The sequence below is a fragment of the Zeus faber genome (assembly GCF_960531495.2).
Source record: "Zeus faber genome assembly, chromosome: 13".
NCBI lineage: Eukaryota > Metazoa > Chordata > Actinopteri > Zeiformes > Zeidae > Zeus > Zeus faber.
The window spans coordinates 3,459,657-3,482,867 of NC_137198.1; the positions used below are offsets into that span (position 1 = coordinate 3,459,657).

At 43.9% G+C, this 23,211-nt stretch overlaps 1 protein-coding gene across 1 annotated transcript; it reads left to right on the top strand.

Moving 5' to 3' along the window:
* The first annotated feature begins 1,858 nt into the window (after positions 1 to 1,858).
* nsd2 (nuclear receptor binding SET domain protein 2) lies at positions 1,859 to 21,506 on the top strand. The gene is made up of 23 exons (XM_080012693.1): positions 1,859 to 1,935; positions 3,574 to 4,188; positions 5,088 to 5,259; positions 5,589 to 5,752; positions 6,064 to 6,477; positions 7,007 to 7,211; positions 7,572 to 7,622; positions 7,851 to 7,966; positions 8,259 to 8,358; positions 8,594 to 8,706; positions 11,263 to 11,364; positions 12,001 to 12,127; positions 12,814 to 13,014; positions 13,514 to 13,693; positions 15,110 to 15,266; positions 15,527 to 15,729; positions 16,042 to 16,145; positions 17,276 to 17,545; positions 17,959 to 18,075; positions 18,462 to 18,603; positions 18,903 to 19,009; positions 19,405 to 19,594; positions 21,177 to 21,506. The coding sequence occupies exons 2-23, from the start codon at positions 3,604 to 3,606 to the stop codon at positions 21,425 to 21,427; spliced, it is 4,071 nt and encodes a 1,356-aa protein (XP_079868819.1). The 5' UTR covers positions 1,859 to 1,935; positions 3,574 to 3,603; the 3' UTR covers positions 21,428 to 21,506.
* The last annotated feature ends 1,705 nt before the right edge of the window (positions 21,507 to 23,211 follow it).

A 23,211-nucleotide genomic window follows, 5' to 3' on the forward strand; every position in this document is an offset into this window, starting at 1 on the left:
ATCCACCCATCCATCCATCCATCCATCCATGCATCCATCCATCTATCCGATAGATCATCATGTTTTAATAGAGTACTACACCCTCTGTCTGTCTGTCTGTCTGTTATTAAAACAGTTCTACATTCCTGTCTGTCTGCAGTATTTCCTATTGATCATCATGTTATTCATAGTTCTACACTCCTGTCTGTTTATCTGTCTGTTATTAATACAGCTCAACACTCCTGTCTGTCTGCCTGTCTGTCTGTTATTAATACAGTTCTACACTCCTGTCTGTCTGTCTGTCTGTTATTAATACAGTTCAACACTCTTGTCTAACTGTCTGTCTGTCAGTTCTTAACACCTTTCTATACTCCTATCTGTTGGTCTGTCTGTAGTATTTCCTATAGATCATGTTATTAATACAGTTGTACACTCCTATCTGTCTGTCTGTCTGTCTGTCTGCCTGTCTGTTATTAATACAGTTCTACACTCCCGTCTTCCTGCCTGTCTGTCTGTTATCAATACAGTTCTAAATTCCTGTCTGTCTGTCTGTTATTAATATAGTTCTACACTCCTGTCTATCGGTCTGTCTGTTCTTAACACCGTTCTACACTCCCATCTCTCTGTCTATCTGTAGTATTTCCTATAGATCATCATGTTATTAATACAGTTCTAAACTCCTATCTGTCTGTCTGTCTGCTGTCTGTCTGTCTCTTATCTATCTGTAGTATTTCCTATAGATCATCATGTTATTAATACATGATGGTGGCATGGTGGCGCAGTGCATTGCACTGCTGCCTCACAGCAAGAAGGTCCTGGGTTTGATTCCCGCCTGGTGCGCTGTTGGCACCGTGCTGCGGTGGGTTATCTCCCAAATAGGAGCCTTTCTGTGTGGAGTTTGCATGTTCTCCCCGTGCTCACATGGGGTTTCCTCCACCTCACGTCAGTAAGGACCCCCCTCAAAAACATGCACCCATCATCGTCTGACCAGCGGGCGCGTCCACGTATGCTGCCCACTGCTCCTGGCTGTGCCCCCGGAGGAAGGACAAGCCAGGATGGGTCAAAAGCAGAGAATCCATTTCACCGGCCACCATCAAAGCATGTGCGTGTGTGTGTGTGTGTGTGTGTGTGTGTGCAAGCATGTGTTGTAGTGTGGTGTGTTGCGTGACGAATAAAGACTGTTTCTTCTGTTTCTAATACAGTTCTACAGTTCTACAGTTCTATCTGTCTGTCTGTCTGTAGTATTTCCGATAGATCATGTTATGAACACGGGTATACACTCCTATATGTCCGTCTGTCTGTCTATCTGTAGTATTTCCTAATAGATAATCATGTTATCAATACAGTTCTACACCCATATCTGTCTGTCTGTCTGTTATTAATACAGTTCTAACCCTAACCCATGTACTGGAAGGTGGTGTGTTTTCAGGTCATTAATGAGCCCGCACTCCTATCTGTCTGCCTGTCTGTCTGTCTGCCTGTCTGTCTGTTTGTCTGAGTTTTCAGGTCATTAATGAGCGCACACTCCGACCTGTCTGTCTATCTGTCTATTTGTCCATCTATCTGTCTGTCTGTCTGTCTGTGTTTTCAGGTCATTAATAAGCCCACGGTCCTATCTGTCTGTCTGTCTGTCTGTCTGTGTTGTCAGGTCATTAATGAGCCCACACTCCTATCTGTCTGTCTGTCTGTCTGTGTTGTCAGGTCATTAATGAGCCCACACTCCTATGTGTCTGTCTGTCTGTCTGTCTGTCTGTCTGTCTGTGTTTTCAGCAGTGTTTTTTTGAACGCCTCCGTTGCAGCGCGTCACCGCCACTGACCAATCACGAGTGAGTATTTTTCGCGCTGGTCGGAGCACAGTTTGACTTTCCCTCTGGTCCAGCCTGAATGAAGCCGCTGCCACGGCAGGATGACCTCGGCCATGTTCCCCATCTAACCGCTTAGGCGAACACCCCACAGGTAACGTCAAATAAGTGGTTATTACACGGGGCAGGTGCGACTTTTCGCGAACCAGCGTCTCCGTCTTTGACCGACTGTTTTCGGCAGGAGCTGAGCTAGCGAGCCGCTAAGCTAGCTAGCTTGGTGCTAGCGTTCTGTGTATGTCTTAATGCCAGGGGCTAGCTCCGTTAGCCGCACACAGCTTAGCATTTTTGAATGAGCTGTCATGGCGGCTGCGGCAGTGACAAATAATAGCGGAATAATATATGAAACGCAACTTAAGCCGTTCAACTTCTCAAAGATGTTTTCGGTAGGTTCGTGTGTCCTGAACCCATACACAGGATCAATAGTTTATCGCTTCCGATTACACTCTGCTTGGGCTGGATGATGCCGTCTATTTTCTGGAGTGTCGGTGCCGTCTTTTTCCCGAAGTGCAGTGAAATGGCTGCCTGTTGACGTGAGTGGCTCCTTTTCTGGCTTCGTGGTGCGGTCTCGACCCTGGGGTGCAGCGAAATTTCTCCCCGTAGCCCTGACAGGCAGCGTGTGACCGTGCACTGCATACCAAGCTACTTGACTCCGGGTCTGGTAGCTGTTGTCCAACATGGCTGTGGTCCCAGGGAATAGCCGCGGCCCGTTCAATGCACGGCATGGTGTGGGGAAGAGAGCGAGCGGAGCATAAAATGTCCACCCAGCTGACTCCCGATAACACGACAGCGTGGCTTTATTGCAGATGAAGTGTATTTTGATCTACAGTTTTCCCTTTGTCTGAAGTCGCATCAGCACTGTTGAGTCTTTCCCAGCTGCTTTCATTTCTGCGGCTTTTCCAAATGGTGATGCTGCGGTGCAGCCGGTCAGAATCTCTGGATGTCCAGAGAGAAGAGCCGCGGAGGTCCTTTACCCACTCGCTGCTTCTCGAAAGACATTCTAGCTTTCTCAAGTATGCGTTGATGCGTTGATCACAATCTATTTACAATCTGTTCAGTACGTAATGAGGTGCCACTCTCTCATTGGTTTCGGGACCGGACTTGCGCTAGGGTCCAAAGCCTGTTTGGCTTTAGTGTTCAAACCACATGGGCAGATCAACCAGTTTACATTTTTGTTGTGTTTCAGTGACGGCTTGACAAGTGCATATTTGCTTGCTCGTCTCCGATATGTTTGCGCAGGTGTGTGCCATTTTAAGAAAATATTGAGCCATTTACCACACATTAAACTGTTGCCTTTTAAGTCTTTGTTGGTGTTGAAATTAGTGTTCCAAAAAGATCTCCGACTTGTCCCAACGCTTATGGCTTTTCAATCCAGCCTAAAACGCACACATTCCGTCTGTTTTAAATTACACTTGAGTTTGGTCTCGATCTTTTGTCTGAATTAGGTGAACAGTATAATAACAGTCCTACTGAGTTGCTAGTTGGGTTTGAGTCATTATGACTCAAGTGGGTGTGGGTTCAAGTCTTGCCATCTTTAAGTGTGTAGGCCTTTTTCAAAGTTGCACTTTAATGTCTTATTCTGTCTGAACACTTTGAGTTAACCTTGTGTATGAAATGTGCTGTACATATAAACTTGCTTTGTCTTGCTATGAATGGCAAAAAATAATTATTTTAGTTATTTGGTTTTAATGTCAGAGCAAACCGCTGAATATGTCTATCTGTGTTGTTTCTGTAGCTCAGTGAGCACAGGCTTGTTTTTAATGGGATGGACAACAAAGGGAGCTCCCTGCCGTCCATGCCGGAACCGGCCAGCCCAATCAGCATGAAGCAGCCACCGGACCCCCTGGGCGGTCGGAAAGGCCGTGGGGACGTGAATGGCGACCCTGCTCTGCTGATGGACCAGGCCGCCGCCCAGCTGGCTGCCACGCTGCAAGACAGCGTCCTGCAGAAGATGGCGGGAAACGGCCACAGTCACGAGAGGCTGAAGGACCTGACATCCCGTGTGCTGAACAGCGACCAGGACAAGCTGGCCAAGCTGTGTGCCCCAGAGCCGCCCATCCTCAAGGGGGCGGAGCCCCCCGCAGCTAACGGGGCACACCTCCGCAAGTGTTCACCCCATGCTGACCCCGAGCTCAAGCTGCAGATCACCCAGATGGTCAAGCAGCCGCGGTTTGAGCCACGCTGCGCTGATGGAACGAGCTTGGCGACCTCAGCCAGCGAGGGAATTCTGTCAGGAACAGAAACGGGGCGTGAAGTGACGAAGAGGAAAGGGAAGCTGCAAAAACTGAAACCTCAAGCCAGCCTTGGCTCTGCTACCGCAGTCCCCACTGGAACTCCGGAACTTACACAGGTTCAGCTGCTGGTTTTATCTTTAGGAATAGAGTTTTCTGTACCAGCGCTACTACAGGTCTCCATCATGCTGTACTGATACTCACAGCAGAGTATTCTTAACTTAACCATATTTAAATATTGCCCAGCCTTATTCTTAACAGTATCCTAATAAGTAATCCTGCTGTAAGCTCGTAGGAAATTAATTCTACAACAGGTCACTCATGACCTGAACAATCATGGCTTGATATGGCCTGGGTGATATATCGTTCATAGGTTCTCAGTGACATAACATTGTCATGGATGTAACATAGCGTCATATCACCTTTTGTAGAATAAACTAATATGAAGTTATGACGACCGGTTTCTATGAATATTTAGTCAGATATATAACAGGAAGATTGATGTGAAAAGTTTTAGTATAGTTTTAGTCTGTCATGCTTTAAATTGCCATGTTGAATGTAATAAAGTGGTTGGGTATATTCCTATATATTCTATTCATAATAATATTTTTATATATAGCCCCAACTTCTTATGCATTACAATTCACATTTAGCCCAAGTGGCAACAGACACACAAAAATATATAAATACACTGTCAGTACATCAGTCTTAGATGTTCTGTGACCCCATTTTTATTATAAAGCGGCCACGTGCAGTCGTGGCCCTAAGGTTGAGAATGTCTGTTATAGACATTCTGTGACATTAAATACGGAATTTCAATTCTTAAATGTTAATTCTTCAGAATAGGTGAGACAAATAATTTTCAAGGTTCATACAGTTAAACAGTGATAAGATGCAGAATGAACTGATAGAGTAGAATACATGATACATGATATAATTACAAAATTCTTATTGTAAAAAGTATGATTTAGGAACTCGTACAGAAAATGAAAACAAATGAATGTGTGTCCCTCCGCAGCTCCCCCAGCCCCCGGTCACAGAGGGGAAGGGAGGTGCAGCACCGCCCCCCCCTCCATGCAACTTCTCTGTGGGTGATGTTGTTTGGACCAAAGTGTCGGGGTACCCCTGGTGGCCGTGCATGGTCACTGCAGACCCTGAGTTGAACCAGCTCGCCCGACAAAAACAGAAAGGTGAACTGCTCCTACATCCTCCAACTAGAACCCAGGACCAGGCAGCACCCTGGAGACCTTGAGACCTACTTTACACCTGGTGTAATCATCCGGGTCGTGTCCAGATATTACCAAATTACATTTATGCCTGGTACTAGTTTGCGTCTTCAGTGCAGCTCCACTTCCTGAAACGTGTCAGCTAACTCAGAGCATTGCAATACATTTTTTTTTTAATGTTGATAATCAACTGACAAGACATTTGCTTGTCTTTCCAGTGACAATACTGCTAATCGGCTCTACTTGTATGATGATACCTGTCTCAATGTGTTCTCCTTCTTATGTCCCTGCAGTGAAAAGCAGGTCAGGCCTCCTGTACCATGTACAGTATTTTGGAGATTCCCCAGAGAGGGGTCACATCTTCGAGAAGAGCATGGTGACCTTCAGGGGCGAAGAGCAGTATGAGGAACTGAGCCAAGGCAGCAAGCAGCCAGCCTCCCGCGCTCTTCGCAGAAAAGTAATTCTGTGTGTGGGGGTGGGGGTGTGTGGGTGGTTGGGCAGGGTGCTCTCACTCTTGGCCACCTGCTTGTATAGATTCCAAAATGTTTGGTTTTTATCCAAATTTGTACAAATTAAACCTGTAGAATTGTCGCAATAAACTGAATAAGAATTAGGTGATTCCATCATTCATTCATCAACCCATTCCTTTGGGTTGAGTCAAATTAACTGTCTACCTGAATTTTTATGTATTCCTATGTAGAAAGCTCTTCTGCAACAGGCCCATTCTCTAACTTGATGAACTCAGTCTGTTGTCATGGCATCCCACAGGGTGAGCCCCCAGTCCCCCGGAAGTTCCAGGCCCAGTGGAACGTAGGCATCCTGCAGGCCAAGGAGGCCGTCAACATGCCCCAGGACGAGCGTGTGGTCAAATTCACATACGTTTACGACGACAACGTTCCGCACTTGAACCCCCATGTTGTGGAGAAGCTGAGACTGGCAGGTGGCCAGGAGGGGGCCGAGGTGGGGGGGGGCGGTTCGAGGCTTGACCCAGTCGATGATTCAAGTAGCACCACGCAGCCCAACGACAGCACTTCACCAAGGAAAAAGATACAAGCACCCAGAGGGAAAAAGAAAATAGGGGAGGGAAGACGGAGAAGAAAAGGCGAGCTGATTGGCGAGCTGACGATAAAGAAACTGAAAAGCACAACGCCCGCCAAAGAGACACTGTTGCCAGACTCTCAGGTTAGGAAGATATGCACTGGTTATGTTGAACATCCGTTTGATTTAGTCTCAAGTTGGATAAGAAAACGGAATACTGTTGAAAGTAAAATATAGGAAATTAAGTTTCGTCTTTTACTTATACCATAGCTCTGAAATAAGCATTTGATAACATGGTGTGTTTATGCATCTATTTATCCAATATCGTCTCACATCCGTTTAGCAATTGAGGAATAATTCCAGGATTCTAGAATAACCTTCCCTTGTTTTCATGAGCAATTAAAAATGTGCTCCTAATAATTAAATGCCAAATTGTATCGTGTTTGACTGCCTTTTTTCAAATCAAAATGAATTGGAATTTGTTTTTGGATCAAAATGAATAACATGTAAGCTTTGCTCCCTGCCAAAAATAATTTAGTGAAGATTTCTATAGGATTCTTTAAGTCAACATTGGCCTTAAATTTACCATAATAATATTAAAGTGGTCTAAAAACATCCATATAATTGGCTGTTTCCTTGTTCAAGGTGTGATGGAACTGTTTCTGTGTTTCAGGATTCTGAGAACCAAGCGGAGCTCGGGGGCTCTGAGCAGAAGGTGAAACGCAAACGGCGGACTCCGCTTCCCTCCAAACCACTGAAGAAGGCTCACAATAAAAGTCAATCAGACTCTGCAGTCGACGGTACTTCAGAACCTGTGAAGAAGAAGCCCAAAGCGGTTTCCTTGAGAAGCAGTGCGTCGGAATCTGATCTACCCAAAGGTACAGGCAAGCAAAGTTCCACAACCAGTGATCAGATGATCAGTCATATCCAATTAGGGATTTCACACTTGTATTATCATTATTTTATTGCTATTTTCTATGGTAAAAATGTTTTTTTAAATAGTTTATTTTCTTGAGTAGCACAGTGATTTCCTTGGGGGTAAATTAAGTTTTAAGTTTTGTCCCTGTTCATGTTTTGATAGGAAGTTGCAGAATGCATTCTCCACTGTGTTTTGTTGATGAACAAGTGAATTGTCTTAATCTAAATGATACCAAAGACTTGGATAAAAAATGATTTCTATACGTTTTGTTGTTTTTAACTCTTTTTTATTTTTATTTTATTTATTTTTTTAATTAAAGGAAGAAAGAAGAGCGTTCTGGGTGTCAAAGCGGTGAAGACTCAACTAACAGGTCAGTTTGTTTTCTGATCAGTTTAAGGAACAATCAGTAAGAATGGAGCGCTGAAGGAAGAAATGAGGAACTACAACTGTACATTGCGTCTCCTCCATGACCCTAAACTGACCCCTGACCTCTCACCCCTGCCATCCCTGTGATCTACGTTGTCCTCAAATGGGCACAAAGTTATTAACTGCTAAAATAATTCAAAGTTCAATGATGTTGAATAACTGTTTTCTTCAGCCAAATGGGAACGGAAGCCTTCTGCCAAAAGAGCGCTAGCAGAATCTGCGGCGGACCCGAAGGCTAAACAGCCCAAAAAGAGACGCAGAACAGTCAAAGATGCTGAGAAGCATAAGGTGAGTCTGTCAATTGCTACAGAGAACTCACATTGTACACACTGTACTGAAGTGACATTTGGCAAAAGACCTTGTATTTATTTTTTTCTCCTAAAATATATTATACAACCAAGGTAAATGATTGTTTCGGTGATGTATAAAGGATCATTGAGTTTCAGTTCACTTTATGCTCCTCTTTTTTGTGGGTAAGTATTTGCATGAAATAATCAAGACATTAAAGATATAAATTCAGGAGCAGCTCCACTAGCTGGCTGAGTTTAAGTCCAGTACCTTTTCCTTTGCTTCCTTGCAGATTCTGAAATCTGAGAAAGTGCCGAGAAGAAGGAAAACAGACAAAGGAGTTAAAGAACCGACGAAGGGCCGCGTGAAAAAGCTGAAAGCTGCGCTGTCTGGTAATCCACTTCACCACATTCGCACAGAAGAAACAGAAACGGGCTGTTTTAAAATGTTGGTTCCTTCATTCACAACGGAGCACAACCTCACTGAACGCTTTACTATTGAGCAACGTACTGCTCTCGTGAAGCGGCTCACTGTGCTTAAATGCAGTCCAGCAGTCTCCTACTCTGTCAGTCTTCCCTATCAACTCAGCAGCTTGATAAACTTGGTCAAAATCCTTGTGGTCTCCAGACGGCCAAGAACCAGGGAGGCAGAAAAGGAAGAGGAAGCAGCAGGATGTGGACCACCAGGCTCCGCCCCCTAAGATCAAGAAGAGACGCTCCTCTCTGTGTCCTGAGCCTGAGGTGAGGGTTGTAAAGGCTACTGCTGCTGCAGTCTGCTGAAGATTACTGTCTTAAAAATAGAATTGCTTGTATAATCTTTGCGATTACCGTATCTCAGTACTCTATGATGGTTCATTTTTAAAAATACATTTGACTGTATGCATGTGATGTTCGTGAACTTCATGTGCATACATATTATATTCAAACATATTTTAAGTTGAGGCAGAACAGTACTCAACTTACGAAATGCAAAGATGGCCGCCTCCTTCAATGAATAGGTAGGAAATGAAACATCCCTGTCCAGGCTTTAGTTTGGCCAATCAGCCTTTGCTGACCAAAGACAAAGAAAGTGCAACATCGAAAAGGCCTCAAAGTTCATCTCAAACAGAGAATCTGACAAACTTCACTGAATGGAGAAATCTTGAACATGGTAACTAGAGATAAAAACAAGCAAAAACACAGTTTACGAGTCTTTACTTCAAGTTTTATAGCAGATTCTAAGATAAAACTATTTAACTTGAAGGTAATTATTGTCAACTGTTCGACAACATTACGAAAATACACAGTTTGAAAAGGTCCATAAATGGGGGAATAAATCATAATAAAAATAACAACCATAAATATAGCAATGCACAGGGTCCACATTAAGTCACAGCAATTGCACCAGTTAAAAAAAAAAAGATACGTTAATAACTAACGTACCACTAGGAAATGTAAATTGGAAACCGCCCATTAATCACAAATAATATGTTTACTCACGCAAACCGGTGGTTGCTTGCTGGCTGCTTGCAAAAACATTGTAAACTTCTTACACGAAAAGACGATTCCAGTGTGAAATTCTTCACGGGAGGTTTGCAGGCAAAAATTAAAAAAACGTCTTTGGGTTTTCCTTTAAATCTTTATGGAAGTGATACTGTGCAAAAAGCCTGCAACAGTATCATTGTCGCAATATTTCTTGGCTGGGCTTTTCGCCAGACTCGCATTTCAAACTGTTCTTCTGGGCATGTGTGTAGTCATTTACTGTCAGTTTGCATGTTCGTCACAAAGGGCAACATCACAAAGGACATGTCCCTGTGATGCAGTTCAACAGGGAGAAGGTGATGTCATCTATGTTCAGAATCAGAAATACTTTAATAATCCCAGGGGGAAATTACTTTAAGTTCAGCAGATGGTGTCTCTTAAACAAGTGAACAGTACAGAAATGCACATCATATATCATTTATAGTTGATATTTAGAAGCGTACCTAAAACGAAGGATAATGCTTATTTGATTGCAAATGGCACAAATATCGAACGTCCTTTTCTAAGCTGCTGCCCTTATTTATGGAAACCGCCATTATCATGGAAAAATGTGAGTTACAATCCTGTCGTGGTAGCTGAAGTATGTTGGCATTACAATAATGTCAATGCGGTAAAATCTTTGATGTATAGATGATCGGTAAATGTGGCATTTTCTGTAGTTGCTTTTTTTACCAATCAAGAATATCAACATTGCTGCAAAACATTAACGCAGTTGCATTTAAACAATTTTTATTGAAGTCTCTCGTGATTATTTCACCTCCATAGAATGCATCCAGGTAGTCTACAAAGACCTGAGCTTTTGATGCAAAGTGTCAAGTTTGTATGACAGTGGTCTATACAGGACGGTCACAGTTCCTTTCAGAGATGAAACAATGAACATTTGGCATTCGATATTAACAAATGGTGAAGCAGTGATCGCCATTTCCATAGCGCCACCTATTGACCAAGGTACACAAGAATAGTTTTGTTTGCCTGTCATATCTACCGCATATCAACCAAATTGGATGATGATTGCACAATGCGTTGATGAGTTATGGCAGATTATGTCAAATTGACCTCGCCCAGATATTTTTTTGTAAAGTTTGAAGAGGAATTTTGGCCAAACTATGGGGCGTCGCAAAAATCCATTGGATAAATTGTACTCCAGGCAGTCCGGACATGCCCTGGTACAATTTTGGTGAACTTGGACAAAATTCAAAATGGCGGCCATTGAAATTTATACGATTGCCAAAGCGCCACCTATTGACCAGACAACGCCAGATTTTTCACAGTGCCTCGGTCATAACCTGCACATATCAACCAAATTGGATGATGAGTCCAAGTTTGAACATTGGACCACATCTGTAGGAGAAGCTTGGAAAAAATGACGACAAAACGTAAAAGTGCTATTATAGCGTCACCATCTGGCTGACTAATCCTATTTTTGTGTTTCGGAACATGTCGAACCTTTCGTTCAAGTTTCATGTCCTTGGGTTTTACGGTTTCTGAGCGCCAGGCACCTTCAGCAGAGAATGGCTAGAAGAATGATGATCTGAACGAAAACAATAGGGTTCCTGAAATTTATGCTGGGCCCCTAATAATGGGAATAAAATTATAATTGAATGGTGAAATGAGTAGTGTTCTTGTGGACTACTGAAGCTGAATTAATTGTTGCTCTGTCCTGATTTTGCATTTCGTCGTCTGTTCATGTACACGGATCAGGGTTGCAAGGTTGCTTACAGAGCTGTGTTCAATATTTTAACATTTAATACTGTTCTGTGTTGGTTATCCCCGCAGGGTTCAGGGAGCGAGGACCGTCCCGATTCTCCGAACGACAGCCTAGACGGTACCAAGAAGGCCGAGCGCAATGGCAGTGCCAAGAAAGAGTTTGTCTGCCAGGTGAGTGGAGGGAAGGAACGTACAGGTGGAGCTTTACTGAGCTAAGATAAGAGATAAGCCCAGTTAAGACTTTATTTATCTCCGGGGGTAAATTCAGGTGTAACAGCAGCAGAGGTTGGGGAACAATGCAAGTCAAATAAAGAGATCAAAATACAATATGGACAGAAGTTACCAGGGAGTACCACTTATTCTAAGTGAGCCCAAAATGGACGGGTCTATGCTAAACTGAATTGCAAATAGTATATAGAAACAGTGTAGTAGTAGTAGTATAGTAGTGAATCTCTTTATGATATAATAATACTTAGGATGGTGATCATAATAGTAGTATCACAAATGATAACAATAAGGATACTAGTATTAATAATGTTAGTTAAAAAAATTAGTACACTTATAGTAATATTGATATATAATTATAACTACAAAGAAAAAGACTTTTACCTGAACGTGAGCGAAGAGAATGTTCAAGGTTCTGAAGAGAAAGGAGCAGAGGAATGGAGCACTTATTTATTTATTTGTGTGTGTGTGTGTGTGTGTGTGTGTGTGTGTGTGTGTGTGTGTGTGTGTGTGTGTGTGTGTGTGTGTGTGTGTGTGTGTGTGTGTGTGTGTGTGTGTGTGTGTGTGTGTGTGTGTGTGTAGGTTTGTGAGCAGCCAGGTGAGGACCTGCTGCCCTGTGAAGGAGAGTGCTGTGGGACGTTCCACCTGCAGTGTGTCGGTCTGACCGAGAAGCCCACGGACAAGCTGCTCTGCCGGGCCTGCAGCTCAGGTGAGGAGCTCGGCTCTCGCTCAGGATAAAGATAGTTTTATGTTTGCCCCAAGTGCGAGGGAGCGAGTAAGTCCTCAGAATACATTTAACAAAAAGAAGAGACTCTGCACACTGTTTGAACCTCAAAGGAAATGTACAGGGCTTGTCAATAACGGGTGCCCAGTTGCCCCGGGCAACCAGATTTGGGCTATTGTCAGCCACCTAGTGCGATCTTGGTTGCCCTGATGTGAAACCAGTTTTCATATGTAATTATCATTTATTTTTTAAAGCACACTGTACCTCTGTATGATTACAAGCTTAAAAAGACACTTATCCCCCCATGCATTGATCTACAATTTACGATTGTAAAATGTATTCAATTTGGCAGCCATTTTGATTGGCAACCAGCAGCTGATGCATGGTTGCCAGTTTGGCAACAGATTCTAAAGATTAGTGTCGGGCCCTGATGTACTGAATTTGTTCTTCAAATAATTCAAACAGTAATGACGTTGCTGTTTGTTACCTGTAGGCAGTACCGGTGTTCTGATACAGATATTATCCTGCTACATTATATATATATATATATATATATATATATATATATATATACACACACACACACACACACACACACACACACACACACACACACATGATCACACTACATATACATGATTATAACTAACCTCCTTCTCCCCTCCTTGCAGGGCTCCACTCCTGTTTCTCCTGCAAGCAGTCAGACGGCGAGCTGCAGCGATGCCACGTGCCGCACTGCGGAAAATTCTACCACGAGGCGTGCGTGCGCTTGAGCACGCTCACTGTGTTCGACAACAAGGGCTTCCGCTGCCCGCTGCACACCTGCCTGAGCTGCTACCAAAGCCGTCGGCCCCACCCCAAGGCCACAAAGGGTGGGCATTCCGTTTTGGATTACCTTCTGTTGATATAATGACAATTACTAGGGCTGGATTTTACAATATCCCTACTCTGATGTAATTCAGTTATATTGTTGGAATTTGTGAAGTGACTTAAAAATGTAAATATTGATACGCAATATACATTTAGTGATCAGAAAATTGCCGGTTCGGTCCCCGGCTCCTCGTGTGTGTGTGTGTGTGTGTGTGTGTGTGTGTGTGTGTGTGTGTGTGTGTGTGTGTGTGTGTGTGTGTGTGTGTGTGTGTGTGTGTGTGTGTGTGTGTGTGGAAAAGATTATATAAATGCACCCCATTTATCATATATAAATATAACATTTCTGCATTGGACTGTATTTGCTCTGTGAAATCTTTTTGAAATGCATGTCACTACATCACTTGAGGAATACTAGGAAGTTGGCAGAAATCGTATGTATTTAATGTCAATATGTCAGTACAGAATGGTATCTTATTCAGAATTGGCATGACTTTGTTCCAGGTAAGATGACACGATGCCTGCGCTGCCCTGTGGCGTACCACACTGGCGACCTGTGCGTGGCGGCCGGGAGCCAGGTGATCAGCAGCCCGTCCATCGTCTGCGCGAACCACTTCCACCCCAAGAAGGGCTACAGCCACCACAGCCATGTCAACGTCAGCTGGTGCTTTGTCTGCTCCAAGGGTATGCGGGGGGAAGGGAATAGGGGAGCGATGGCGCGCGCACACACATTCAATGTCCAGCGTACTTTAGTCTGTGAGTAAAAACATCTGTCTTCTTGGACAATACTACACAATCATGTATCCACTCCACTTCCTTTCAGCATGTTGTCATGACAACATTACAGAGAAACTTCTACTAGCATCTTGTCCTCACAAAGCATTGTGGGATACACTCACCAGCGTAGTGTGCTGTGTTTGCAAACTACAATACTTCACCAGATGGCGTATGTCCTCTTGGTAAAGTTCACATACGATTTGAGCTACTGTAGTTTCAGACATACTAAAAACCTTATATTAAGTCTTAAGTATTAAGTATTCGGTTTGAGTGCAGCGAAGGATTAGCCTTGGAACCGGACGAATCTGCGAGCTCATGGTCTATTTGCTCTGGCAGATGCGTTTCCAGCCGACCTGGCCCGGGTCGGGCCAATCACACCGGTTATCTAATATAGGGCAGGTTTGATATGAGAACCGTACAGAGAAGGCGCCGTTAAGGCATTTTCCTAAACAACCAAGATGGTTGCAGCTGATGTGGAAAGCTCTGTTGAATCCGCTATCGTGGCGGTATTAAACGAACTGGACGGAATATTTTCTGTGAAAGAAGAACAAACAATTGCCCTTAAAGCTTTTTGTTGATAAGAAAGATGTGTTTACTGTACTTCAGACAGGATTTACATGTTGACATTTTTCCGTTTCTCAACGCTGCATCCTAGTTTCGTTGCTCTGGTTGGTTGTAGGTCTATTCAAATGTGTCCAAAGACATTTTGGTCTGCGCCCGTTGATAACTGCCCTTGTAGGGTTGCCGTGGTTACCGATGTTCGGGCATACACTACGCCAAAAAACTGAAAGTGGCTGCTTCACGCGCGCACAGCAGAGTTGCAGCACAGTCTGCAGAGTCACATTTTATTTATCAGAAGAAGATGGAAAGAATGCTATAGAGACCTTAGATCAGGTCTAGATTGGCACCTGTCTCCCTCTCCATGAGTAATTTGCGGCCGCGATCTCCGTCCGCTGCTCTTCCCCATTCCTCTCAATAACATATTGAGAACATTGTGCTCCGTTTTATTCTACTTTTTTATTTCACTCCGAACCAGAAAAGCAGCACCGTTCATAAAGATGACACCCCCTGGAAATCAAAGTGGTTCCAGACTAATTCGCATTTGGGAACTGGTCTGGTGATGTCAGGCTAGCAAAGGATTGCATAAACGTAGAAATAATCAGAGGTTGAAAATGAACCCAGAGATCAAACTGATTAGGTGTGTGTGTGTGTGTGTGTGTGTGTGTGTGTGTGTGTGTGTGTGTGTGTGTGTGTGTGTGTGTGTGTGTGTGTGTGTGTGTGTGTGTGTGTGTGTGTGTGTGTGTGTGTGTGTGTGTGTTACAGGCGGCCAGCTTCTGTGCTGTGAATCTTGTCCGGCAGCCTTCCACCCAGACTGTCTGAACATCGCCATGCCGGACGGCAGCTGGTTCTGCAATGACTGCCGCGCTGGGAAGAAACCCAAATACAGAGACATCATCTGGGTCAAACTGGGCACGTACAGGTGAGCTGAGGCCAAGCCCCCGTAGGTCACACCCTAACTAGCACTAAGATTCAATTCATCATTAAAATGTATTGTTTGAAAAAATAAGCAAGAAATCAATCCGGTTCATGTCTAGGGTTAGCATCCTGTTATTTTAGGCCTTCACTATTTTCTGTGAACTTGGGTTTAGAACAGAACTTGAGCCTCACATGAGTTGATCAGAAGGTGGGTCCGGATGAGTACATAAACAGTGTGTCCGCTTTCCTTCCTTCCCCCTCCAGGTGGTGGCCAGCGGAGATCCAGCACCCCAGAAACATCCCCACCAACATCCAGCACCTGCGCCACGAGATCGGAGAGTTCCCCGTCTGCTTCTTCGGCTCCAAGGATTACTTCTGGACGCACCAGGGCCGCGTCTTCCCCTACATGGAGGGCGACCGAGGCAGCAAGTACCAGAAGAACGGCATCGGCAAAGTCTTCAAAAACGGTGAAGATCCAGAATATTCTTTTAACCCACAGGTTCCTAAAAGGATCCTTATCAGACCAACCAAATATATTTAACTAAAATAAGCAATAGAAATCAAATTGGGTAGGATCATTCGATTTCCATAGAAAGGGTCAGGATTCAATCCGATATTGATAAGATGACTCATGATACGATTCTATATCAATTTATTTTTATTTTGTACATAATGAGCATACAACAATCCCCTAATTTATGTCTTGATCGATGACCCAGTCGGATCGATGGTTTCTCCTCTGGGGCAGCGTGGAGTGACACTGTGTTTTGTCTCCTCAGCTCTGCTGCAGGCCGAGCTTCGCTTCAAGGAGATCAAAATGAAACGAGAAGCGAAGGAGGCGCAGGAGAGCAACCGGAAGCCTCCTCCCTACAAGTTCATCAAGGTAACGCTCCTCTTTCCTCCTCCTTTTCTCCCCCAGTTTCCTCTATCCTGACCCCCCCCCCCCCCCCCAACCTGACACATTTTGTCAATCAACCACGCAGTTCTTGGTATAACATATGCAGGGACAGAATGTCATCTGAAACTAGGCAAAAATCAATCAATACAAAACAATACCAGACATTTATTCGGTATTTAACTACATGCTTGTCCATGTTGTATTTTATGTTAATGGAGCTCAGGGACAGTTTCATGTTCTTTTATTGTTCCTTAGTAGATAATTATCAATAATAAACACACAGCAATCTCTAGACTATGGTAACGGTAACTGCAGCGGTAGTCCGTATGTGAAGCTGTCCTGTAACGTGAGAGTGATCAGATCACGTGATGTCTTTTTCATTAAGGTACAGCAGACATACCCAATGAGAACAAATGATGAAAACATTTGATTTCGCCAATCAAGGATATAAACTCAAAATGATCAGAAAACAATGTAAAAGTGATGTGAAGTCAGTGGTTTATTATCAATATATGAACGTACAACCGAATGAAAATCGGGCAAGAAAATTGCAATGGGTGCATCTTCTAGTTGGTAAACATGTTTATGAGATGATGCTTTTCAAGGACTATATCCTAATGGGATAAATTTGTATATAGACTTAGTCGTAGTAGCTATCATACAACGTGATTAGCCTCGTTACGAGATGGCAATGGCGTGAATAACTGATGGAGTCATTTAGATGCAGTCACCCCAAACACCTGGACTCCCTGTTACTCTGTTGTGGTACTCAAAATATTTTCCCAGGGTTGGTAAGTCTGTTCTTCTCCCTCCTCGCTCCGCTCTCCTTCTGCTGCAGTTTCCCTCTGTGGGTGAATATAGTTTCCGTCTGTCTATCCTCTTGCCTCAACCCTCTTCCTCATCTTCAGCTCCTTCTTTCTCCTCTTGATTTCTGCTCCTCCCTCCCTGCTCAGGCTGCAGGCCAAACATTGCCTGACTGAGCGTTGTGTAAAGGATAGTTTGGTTTCTTTTTATCAAGCTATGTCTGTGCGTTGATTTAAAAAAATATATATATAAAGTTTATGAGCTGAAAACAGTCCCGGGCAGTTTGTCTAATGCACTGCATTCCCGTTAAGGTAAACAAGCCATGCGGGAAGGTGCAGGTCTACACGGCCGACGTCTCTGAGATCCCCAAGTGCAACTGCAAGCCGACGGACGAGCGCCCGTGCGGCTTTGAGTCGGAGTGTCTGAACCGCATGCTGCTGTACGAGTGCCGCCCGCAGGTCTGCCCCAGCGGGGGGCGCTGCTGCAACCAGGACTTCACCAAGCGCCTCTACCCTGAGACTAAGATCATCCGCACCACTGGCAAGGGCTGGGGGCTCGTATCACTCCGGGACATCAAGAAGGTCTGTGTTGTTTAAAAATATAAAATGATTATCACATTGTTTTTGTAACTGTTTCCTTATGTTCAGAAAATAAAAAAGATGAGTGCTACAATTATTTACAGTTATTTCTGTTATGTCATAATGCGTATCATCACAGAACGTGATGATATGACTCTTTATTGGCTTCATTGATGGTAGCTAAAATTTTAAAGCTTTTATTTCTTTGACCTGCAATTTTTGCCGATTCCTGCAGATTTGCTACAAAAACACAAAACTGAGTGAATTGCATCGCAGGTTGAGAAATTCGCTCCAATATCAAGAAATTCTGGTCGCAACAATCACTAAGAAACGGCTAAATCTCAGTGACTTATTTTCAAGAATGACATAAATCAGATATTGCAGGTTCGGGGTGTTGAAAGTATTGCCTCCCGCAGGGGGAGTTTGTGAACGAGTACATCGGCGAGCTGATCGATGAGGAGGAGTGCAGGGCCCGGATCAAGTACGCCCAGGAAAACAACATCACCCACTTCTACATGCTGACCATCGACAAGGTTAAAATAAATAAATAACCATTTGTTGGGGTCGGGTCGCTCTGGGGTGTCGTGGTACCGTGCGCTCAGCGGTACCGTTCCCTCTCAGAGCTACAGGAAGTAGGGACTGGATTGGGGACGTTTCAGTCCAGTACTCTGTGACGCCACAGTACCCAGTACCACATTTGTTATAGAATCCATTCCTTTCTGTTGATAAAGAACTAAGAAATGTGAATAATTTGTAAAAGATATACTCTTTTTAAGGACCGTTTCAAAGTTACAAATAACATCAATAAAAAAAGCCAACGTAAACAATCAAAAAGGAGGAAGGACTAAATATGGAGCAAAAATACCATTCGGGAAAACTAAGAAAAGGTGTCAACCTGATCCTGTGTCGTGTTTTTCAGGATCGCATCATCGACGCCGGGCCGAAGGGGAACTACTCGCGCTTCATGAACCACAGCTGCCAGCCCAACTGCGAGACCCAGAAGTGGACCGTCAACGGAGACACGCGGGTCGGCCTGTTCGCCATCTGCGACATCCCTGCAGGTTGGCATGTCGCGCCTTAAGTAACTGTTGCGTCCAGTTGAGTCTTGAATCCACAGTCCAGTCGGTACCAGTGGAACAAACTGCAGTGGGACAGACGTCTGCAGGCTGGAAGGTCTAACTGGAAAGAACCGGCGTGGAGGCACTGAGGCCTGACGGCTAAACACTGGAACCACAATAAACAGGGAATCTGCAAATTTACACGCTCAATATGTTGTGTTCAGGATCTTGGGATAATCTGGACTGAGCGGCTTCCTGCCTCCTCCAACCTCTTTGTTGTTTATTGGGTTTTTTTTCCCCAGGGACCGAGCTGACCTTCAACTACAACCTCGACTGTCTCGGAAACGAGAAGACCGTCTGCCGGTGTGGCGCCCCCAACTGCAGCGGTTTCCTAGGCGACCGGCCGAAGGTGGGCCGGCATAGCATTCACGTTAAGAAAATAAATGTTGTAAACAATGTGCAATATTGGGCTGAAATAAATGGAAGTAAGTGTATTCTACCAATGTACAGCCTACTGATGTGCATGTAAATACTGTTCATAGAAGAATGAGGAGCAAATATAAAATGTGACCTCATTCAGTAAAGATACGTTCAGCAAGTTTGGACTTTGTTTGTGAGTAAATGTTGCAGAGAATCAACTTCTCATTCCTTACACTGAATAAAAATATTGTCGGTTCACACTTAATAAGGAACTGACTATCTGCACAACAAAACAACTTTAACTTTGATTGTTTTTCTGTGGTGATTTTGTGTACTGCCGGCGCCGTGTCGTCTGGTCGTCTGAAGCGTTTCGTTCCCCCTCAGACCTCCAGCGGCCAGGCTGCCGAGCCCAAAGCCAAGAAGCCCAAGAAGAAGAAGAAGAGCGAGGGGAAGAAGAAGTCTGAGGACGAGTGTTTCCGCTGTGGGGACGGGGGGCAGCTGGTGCTATGTGGCAAGAAGACCTGCACCAAGGCCTACCACCTGTCCTGCCTTAACCTCACCAAGAGGCCCTTCGGTAAGGGCAGCTCACCTCCAACTGAGGCCACGCCTCCCTCACGTTGAACACCTTATTCTCATTACGTCATTATTGGCTTTGTTTGTGGCGGGATAGCAAGGTGCGGTGGAGTGTTGAAACCGACTCTGTGATGTCACAGCGCCTGTCAGGCGGCACTATGACATCACGAGTGAATTTTAATAAGTGCAGCTTGTCATTTTTATTTTTGATAAATGCAGACCTGCCGACCTGCACGTGATTTGTGTACTAACTAACGCAATTCTAAGTTGAAATGCCAGCTGAAACTTTGCAAAAGCCATTTATTTATTTATATATATATATATATATATATATATATATATATATATATATATATATATATATATATATATATATCAATAAGTAAAGTATAAGTATAACAGAAATCAATCGATGCAAAACAGTAGCGTAGATTTATTCATTATTTAAACTACATTCCTGGGTGGGACCAAATGCTATCACCTGTGGTTCTGTAAACCTCTCAACATCCACTAATACGCAGCAGCACTGAGCTACTTTATTACCCACAGTGGTGTGACGCTGCAGTGTGAGGTGAAATGTGTCGTGGGGTAGTAATAATCAAGCACGAAAGTGTGAACGTAACATCACGTAACATGTGAAACGTGAAATGCACCGATCCGTTGGCCGGTGACCGCAATTGGTCTTTTTTCACCGGCCGATCAGTGTCAGGTATACTTTCAGGTTCTGCGCCGGTCAAATTTACATCCTTATACTGCACTCATGTACTGTACTGGTATAAATGCTCCGATACTCAAACCCGATACCAACGTAATGTAACGTGTCAAAATTGAGAGTGAAAGAAGATGTCGGCTGTTTGGAGGTAAATAAAGAAGATTAGATCAATTATTTCTCTATCGCCTGACAATATTCGAATGTTGTGCAGACTGTGTATTTATCACTGTCAGCGGAGCTCCCCTCGTGATGACAAGTTTGACTGTTTTTTGGGACTGGGTTCTTGACGAGTCACTCAGTAAAATGAGTCGTTCCATTTGATTCACTTGGTTTTACGCACGGTGAGGGAAGGAGGACTTCATTTAATTTGTTTATTTTTTGTATTGATTGCAATTTATTTGCAAAGTACCATATAAATATAGTATAATTGTATTTTACTTAAAGGGAAAGAGACTTTCACTCAGTGACAGTTCCATGTTTTATTATAGTTCCATAGTGAATAGTGAACAATAAACAGTGTTCAAATCAGGAGTCTCACTCTGAGACTGAAAATTGCAGTTCATGTTTTTTCCAACATGAACTTGAGACTAAGATTCATGTATTTCTTTGTACAGGGGTCATATAAACATGTTCAAAAAGGTGTTTCTGACAATTAACTATTTTTTCTTTTTATAAAGCAAATATTTTAAGGAGGGTCCTTTTTGACAGACGTGTGTTTTAGTGTGCTGTAAGATGTGCACAGTATTCTAAGGTGTGTGTGTGTGTGTGTGTGTGTGTGTGTGTGTGTGTGTGTGTGTGTGTGTGTGTGTGTGTGTGTGTGTGTGTGTGTGTGTGTGTGTGTGTGTGTGTGTGTGTGTGTGTGTGTGTGTAGGCCGCTGGGACTGCCCGTGGCATCACTGCGATGTGTGTGGGAAGAACTCGGACGCCTTCTGCCAGCTCTGCCCCAACTCCTTCTGCAAGGTCCACCAGGAGGGGGCACTGCGCCCGTGGCCCGCCACAGGCCAGCCCAGCTGTCTGGAGCACGAGGAGACGGAGCCCCATGCCGGCCCCCCGCCCGAGGCCCCCAGGCCGGAGGGCGCCAGGGCCCCCAAGGCCCCCAGGAAGAAGGCGGCGGAGGCCTGAAGGGGGTGTTAAGCCTGGTGGACGAATCCAGCGCTCCCCCTTGTTTTCAGGGTCACAAAACAAAGACTTCACTCCTCTCTCCCCCTCTGTTCTATAGTCTCTCTCTCCCCCTCTGTTCTAGAGTTCGCTCCCTCTCTCCCCCTCTGTTCTATAGTCTCTCTCTCCCCCTCTGTTGTGTAGTCTCTCGCTCTCCCTCTCTCCACCCCCCTCCCGCCCCACCAAACTGCTTCATCATGGAGTCTGGCAGTGTTGGTGTGTTTGGCCTGGGGCCCACCAGGGGGCAGCAGAGCCTCCTTCTTCCTTCCAGAAGGAGAAGCGTATATGTTAGTTTTTAAGAAACGGGGAAAAAACTGAGCCTTACTTGGGGCTGTTTTACTCTTTTCCCATCATGCCTTGGGGGGGGCGGTGCACCTCGTACCGAAAAGCAGACGACCTCGAACTACAGGAGTTTAGACTTCTATCTATGTGTGTGTTTATATCCCAAACCAAAATGGTGATTATTAGGAGCTCCAAGTGGAGCCCGTTGGTTTGTTGAGGTGTTTGTGTCGGAGCTGCAGACGCTGTCAGGACACGACGCCTTTATTTTATTTTCTATAGAACAGTTTTTATTTCCTAAATTAAAATGTTGTCCGAGGGCTGCACGAGGTGCTTCAAACCGTTATCTACCTAACGTCTCCAAAGGAGGAGGAGGAATACACTACTGGAGCTTTAGAGCCTTTTCAATCTAGTTATATGAAGGAGCTGGAGGGTTTAGGTTTTTATTTTTTGTTGGAAGGCTGTCGACGGGGCGTGGTCGATGCGGAGCAACGCCGAGGCTCCTCCACCACCACGCGCTGTACATGTATGAGACTAGAAACCATTTCCAAAAAGGTTCCCCCTTCCCACTCCAAATCCAAGTGTTTGGCTTTCAGTTCCCTTGTTGTCGTGGAGCAGGTTGGTTTATGTTTTGTGTGGATATTGGGAGAACATTTATTTTTTATTTTTTTATATATATTATAATTGCACCTTTTTTTTTTTTTTTTTTTTTTTTGTGTTTTATTTTATTATTATTATAAAAAAATTTTTTCTCTCCGTTTGACAGAGGCCCAAGCGGCAGATTGGGAGCCGGCTACGGAAGTGTCTGTGACGAGTCGGCCCCATGCTTGTTTAGAGGGTTTCACTTTCCTACTACTGTCCTAGAAAAGCAGAGACTAATATGTACATAATGTATAAGTGGTAATAGTCATGCATCTATTGTAAATATCGCACCGTTTCATTTGGGTTTTCTGGAAGACACTTCTGTGCAGGATTTCATTTGATGGATCGTGGAATAAAAAGTGGTTGAACGTGTGTGTGGAGCAGTTGAATTTAGATTTTATCCACGTTACTTTTACAGATCATTTCCGTTTTCTAAGTGTTGGTGAAAGGGAGACGTCACATGTCACCGTCGCGTTGACTTGATACTTATTTCTACGGGATTATCGAGATATTTACTTCGTTTGTCTGAACGTTTAGTAAAACTAACGTTGGTAGTTTCGGTTTCTATCGGTGAGAAAAATAATAAAGTTGATCTTTTTACCGCCCCTGGTGGAGTACAGGTGTATTACCTCCACATCTACGTAATATTTATATTAATATGTTTACTTTATATTTATGTTATGTTTATAGTACCTTTTTTATGTAATATTTATAGTTACTATAAATAGTAAGATGTTAACATAATATTTATAGTAATGTTTACGCAATATTTATAGTAATGTCTATGTATTGTTTATAGTAATATTTGTACTAATATCCTTGTGTAA